Source organism: Quercus lobata, chromosome 3, assembly GCF_001633185.2.
Source record: "Quercus lobata isolate SW786 chromosome 3, ValleyOak3.0 Primary Assembly, whole genome shotgun sequence".
NCBI lineage: Eukaryota > Viridiplantae > Streptophyta > Magnoliopsida > Fagales > Fagaceae > Quercus > Quercus lobata.
This window is the reverse complement of record NC_044906.1, coordinates 37,394,185-37,399,587: the sequence shown is the minus strand read 5'-3', so window position 1 is coordinate 37,399,587 and position 5,403 is coordinate 37,394,185. Positions and strand designations below refer to the sequence as shown.

The following is a 5,403-nucleotide window of genomic DNA, read 5'->3' as shown; positions in this document are numbered from 1 at the left end:
CAAGAGAAGGAACCAAGAGGGGCTAGAAGACAGCAATGCTCCAAGCAGACAAGATACAAGTTGTCCACCGCAGATACTGCTCCACTGCACATGGTCGAGGAGATGCAAATGATGAAGGAGAGGATGGACTTCATGATGAACGCCCTCAGAGGACAGGTGTCACGCGACCTCGACGAGCTAGTTCATCAGACGGACTCGCCTTTTACTACACCTGTCACTTCATTCCCCCTTCCACCGAAGTTTCGCATGCCACATGTAAAAGCCTACGACGGGTCAAAGGATCCTTTGGATCATCTAAAGTCGTTTAAAACCCTCATGCACTTGCAAGGTGTGGCAAACGAGATCATGTGCCGAGCTTTCCCGACTATGCTAAAGGGTCCTGCAAAGGTATGGTTTAGCAGGCTTTTGTTCAACTCTATCAGTACCTTTAAGGAACTGAGCGCGCAGTTTGCTTCGCATTTTATAGGGGGCACAAGTATAAGAAGTCTATTGCGTGTCTAATAAGCATCAAGCAGCGAGAGGAAGAAACACTGAGGTCCTATATAACCCGTTTTAACAAGGAGGCCCTCTCAATTGATGAGGCTAATGACAAGATACTAGTGTCTGCATTTACCAATGGATTACGAAAGGGTAAGTTTATGTTTTCCTATACAAAAACGACCTAAAAACCATGTCGAATGTACTTTACCGAGCTACCAAGTACATGAACATGGAAGACGCACTGTTGGCCTGAAAAGAGAAGCCCAAGAAGAGGGAGAGATTAGAGGATGCACAGTAAGATAAGGAACAGAAGATAGCTAGGACTAGAGACTGACGAGAGGACAGGCACTTCAAACCCCCCACTGGGAGGTTCACAAGTTTCACCCCGCTAACTGCCCCGATCGACCAAGTCCTGATGTAGATCAAGGGTGAAGGAGCCTTAACATTTCTTGGTAAGCTGAAGGGAGATCCTAGTAAGAGGCCCAAGGACAAGTACTGTCATTTCCACCGTGATCACAATCATGATACATTCGACTACTACGACTTAAAGCAGCAAATAGAAGCTCTTATTAGATAAGGAAAACTACAAAGGTTCATTAGCAAGGAAAGGACGAACACACCACAGGAGCAGGCTACCCGGAATGAAAACGAGCATCCTAGGCCCCCCTAGGAGACATAAGGATGATCGTAGGGGGAACCACAGCTTCCAGTTCGTCCAAGAAGGCACGTAAAACCTAAATATGGATGGTACAAAACATCCAGCTAATAAGCTTCATCCAAAAGATGGCACAAATTGACAACCCTATAATTGGGTTCATAGAGGAAGATGTCCGGCGTCTTCACCCCTTACACGACGAAACGCTCATAGTTAGCATACGAGTGGGGGACTACAACACCCACCGGGTCCTTGTAGACAATGGGAGCTCTACTGATATCCTTTACTACCCGGCGTTCCAGCAAATGAGGATTAAAAGGGAATGGTTGGTCCTAACCAATGCACCGCTTGTTGGATTCGAAGGAACAAGAGTATACCCCCTCGGTGCGATTACTTTACCCGTGACAGTCGGTGATTACCCTCAACAGATTACCAAAGATGTCTCATTCTTGGTTGTTGACTACTCATCCACTTACAATGCTATCCTAGGCCGTCCTACCCTTAACTCGTGGAAGTTCGTAACTTCAACTTACCACCTGATGATCAAGTACCCACCGATTACAGAGTAGGAGAGGTACGAGGAGATCAAGTAGTGGCACACGAGTGCTATATTGCCATGTTGGAGATGGATGATCGTTTACAAACTATGTGTATAGAAGAATAGCAGACGGTGGCAGAACCCATGGAAAGGCTGGAAGAGGTACTTCTTGATAATTCTAGGCCTGAGTGGACGACCAGGATCAACACTTTCGTTAGCCCACCAGTACGCCAGGCACTCACAACATTTCTGAGGGAGAACTAGGATGTCTTCGCCTAGAGCCATGAAGATATTCCTAGAATTGATCCTTCAGTCATCATTCACAAGTTGAAGGTATCACCCTTTTTTCCCTCTGTCCATCAAAGGAAACGTGTATTCGCGCAGGAGCGCGACAAGGACATCGAAAGAGGTTCGCAAGTTACAAGAAGCAGAGTTCATACAAGAAGTATACTACCCCGACTGGTTGGCCAACATAGTGATGATCAAAAAGGACAACGGGAAGTGGAGAATGTGCGTGGACTTCACAAACTTAAACAAGGCATGCCCCAAGGATAGCTATTCACTTCCATGAATTGACATCTTGGTGGATTCGATAGCAAGACACTAGTTGTTGAGCTTCATAGATGCATTTTCTAGTTACAACCAGATCAAGCTAGACGAGGTTGATCAAGAAAAAATTTCATTCATTACCAGCTACGGTCTCTTCTGCTACAAAGTAATATCGTTTAGACCCAAGAACGTGGGTGCCACATATCAAATACTGATGAACAAGATGTTTGCACGTCAGATTGGGAGGAACGTTCAAGTCTAAGTAGACAACATGTTAGTGAAAAGCATTTAGGAGGATGACCATCTGGACAACCTCAAGGAAACATTTGATACCCTTCGTTCTTATAACATAAAGTTGAATTTGAACAAATGTGCATTTAGGGTGGCGGCAGGAAAATTCCTAGGGTTCATGGTGTCCCAGAGAGGTATTGAGGTCAACCCAGATAAAATAAAGGCCATCATGGAGTTGACTTCGCCAAAAAAGTCAAGGAGGTATAGAGTCTAAATGGTAAGATAACTGCACTAAACAGGTTCGTCTCAAGAGCAACAGATAAGTGAATACCTCTCTTTCGCACATTAAAGAAGTCCTTCGAGTGGACGGCAGAATGTCAGCAAGCTTTCAATGACCTGAAGGCATATCTTTCCTCCCCGCCGTTGCTAATCCCATCCAAGCAGGTGAAGAATTGTTTCTCTACCTAGCCGTCTCCCTAGCCGCTGTCAAGGCGGCCTTAATCAGAGAAGAGGATGGAGTACAAAAACTTCATGAGCTGAGCATTTGAGGAGCAGAAGAAAGGTACCCTCCAATGGAAAAGCTAGCTTTCGCTCTGGTAACTGTGGCCCGCAAGCTCAAACCTTACTTTCAGGCGCACACCGTGATTATTCTAATAGACAAACCTCTATAAAGAGTGATGAGCAGCCTTGAAGCCGCCGAATGGATGGCAATATAGGCAGTCAAGTTAAGTGAATTCGACATGCAGTATTGCCCGCGCACATTAAGGGACAAGCTATTGCTAACTTCATCACAGAATTCACCAACATGGAAGGACAGGGGGTAGAAGAGATTCCAAGGTAGAGTATCCACACAGATGGATCATCCAACAGACAGTCAGGCGGAGCTAGTATGGTACTCCATAGTCCAGAAGGGGACAAGGTCGAATGCATGGTCCGGCTCAATTTCCCCACAACTAATAACGAGGTGGAGTATGAAGTTTTGATAGTAGGGCTGGATCTCGCCAAAGCAACAAGAGCCGCGAGCGTGGTCATGTATTGCAATTCTCAAGTAGTCACCAGTAAGGTTAACAACGACTATGAATGCAAGGGTGAATGGATGAAGAAGTACCTAGAGCAAGTAAAGGATCAGGTGAACGACCTCCAAGCAAAATTTGTTCAAATCCCAAGGGAGGAGAACGAGCACACCGATCGTCTTGCCAGGGCTACTTCAGCAGAGCATATGATCATCCCTAGTTAGGTACTATCCTTCGTTCAAACTTGACCATTGATAGAAAGTATCAATGTAGAGGAGATAGGTTCCAAGAACGATTGAACGATGCTAATAACCTTCTACTTGAAGGATAGTGTACTACTTGACAACAAAGAGGTTGCAAGGAGGTTGAAGGTTCAAGCAACACGGTTCGTGCTGATTAAAGACGTCTTATACAAAAGGGGCTTCTCACGCCTATACTTGAGGTGTCTTATCCTCGAGGAGGCAAATTATGTCATGCGAGAAGTCCACGAAGGAGTCTACGGAAATCATTCTAGATCACGGTCCTTAGTGCACAAATTAATTCAGGAAGGATACTATTGGCCAACCATGTAGAAGGATGTCATTGCATACGTTAAAGCTTGCGACAAGTGTCAGAGGTTTGGCAACCTCATCCAACAGCCAACAGATGAACTCACCCCTATGACGGCCTCATGGCCTTTCGCTTAATGGGGATTAGACATCATGGGTCCGTTCCCAATAGCAATTCGACAACTAAAATTCCTGGTGGTCAGTATACATTACTTCACCAAGTGGGTAGAAGTCGAAGCCCTAGCTACCATCACAAAGAAGAATGTGTGAAACTTTATGTGGAGGAACATCATTTGTAGGTACATTATACCCAGAGTGCTGGTCTCAGACAATGGGAAGCATTTTGACAACGAAGCATTCAGAGACTTTTGCTAACAGCTAAGGATCAAGAATTACTACTTATCGCCAACTCACTTTCAAGCCAATGGACAAGTTAAGGTCACGAATCGATCCTTGCTCAAAATCATCAAGACTCGGCTTGAGGGGGCAAAGGGTATATGGCCGAAAGAATTACCAAGTGTTTTATGGGCATACAGGACTACGGCAAGGACGCCTACAGGAGAGACACCGTTTCAACTAGCATATGGAAGCGAGGCAGTTATCCCAATTGAAGTGGGGCTCACAAGCTATAAAGTGGGAAACTACGACGAGAGTAGAAATGATGAAGCTATATGCCTGCAACTTGATTTGGTGGATGAGGTCAGAGCAACAGTTGAACAAAGGTTAGCACGATACGAAGACCTCATGGCCAAATGCTACAACTCCAAAGTTAGATGCAGGGACTTCCAAGTTGGAGATCTTGTCTTAAGAAAGGTGATGGGTGCCATAAAAGACACCTCCCAGGGGAAGCTAGGACCAAACTGGGAAGGACAAAAAGATGCTTCAGTCTCGGGAAGCTACCACCAAACTGAGAATGGCACGGGAGACAAAAAGATGCTTCAGTCCGAGTGAGTAAGCACTAAAAACATGCCACGTATCCCTACTACATTAATGGCTCTAGGATAGCTTGTCAACCAAAGCGAGTTCCCCAATGGATGAGCCAAACCATCACTCCATGGAGCCATCCGTAAGACAAGGCAATAGACCCATGGAGTGAGGGGGCAATTGAAGAGGATAAAAATTAAGGTTGACGGATCCATTCAAATAAACCTGCTATAGGTGACGATACAAGGTTAATGAGTGATCAAAATTAAGACGACGAGTTGAGGTACTGAATGGAGAGACCAAATGATGAATGGTACCCCATAGTGGACGGATGGTCCTCCATGATGGACGGATTCTAGGTACACGGGCTCAAGGACGACGGATATCAAGGCCACGTGGCACCACATGGCTTAAGTAAACTCCAAGGAATCTTAAATGGAAATATCTTGCACCCTACGATTAAGC

At 45.4% G+C, this 5,403-nt stretch overlaps 1 protein-coding gene across 1 annotated transcript; it reads left to right on the top strand.

The window, feature by feature from the left end:
• The first annotated feature begins 3,768 nt into the window (after nt 1-3,768).
• On the top strand, nt 3,769-4,965 carry LOC115980842. Its single transcript, XM_031103052.1, has 2 exons — nt 3,769-3,851; nt 4,551-4,965. The coding sequence occupies exons 1-2, from the start codon at nt 3,769-3,771 to the stop codon at nt 4,963-4,965; spliced, it is 498 nt and encodes a 165-aa protein (XP_030958912.1).
• Nucleotides 4,966-5,403: the final 438 nt, after the last annotated feature.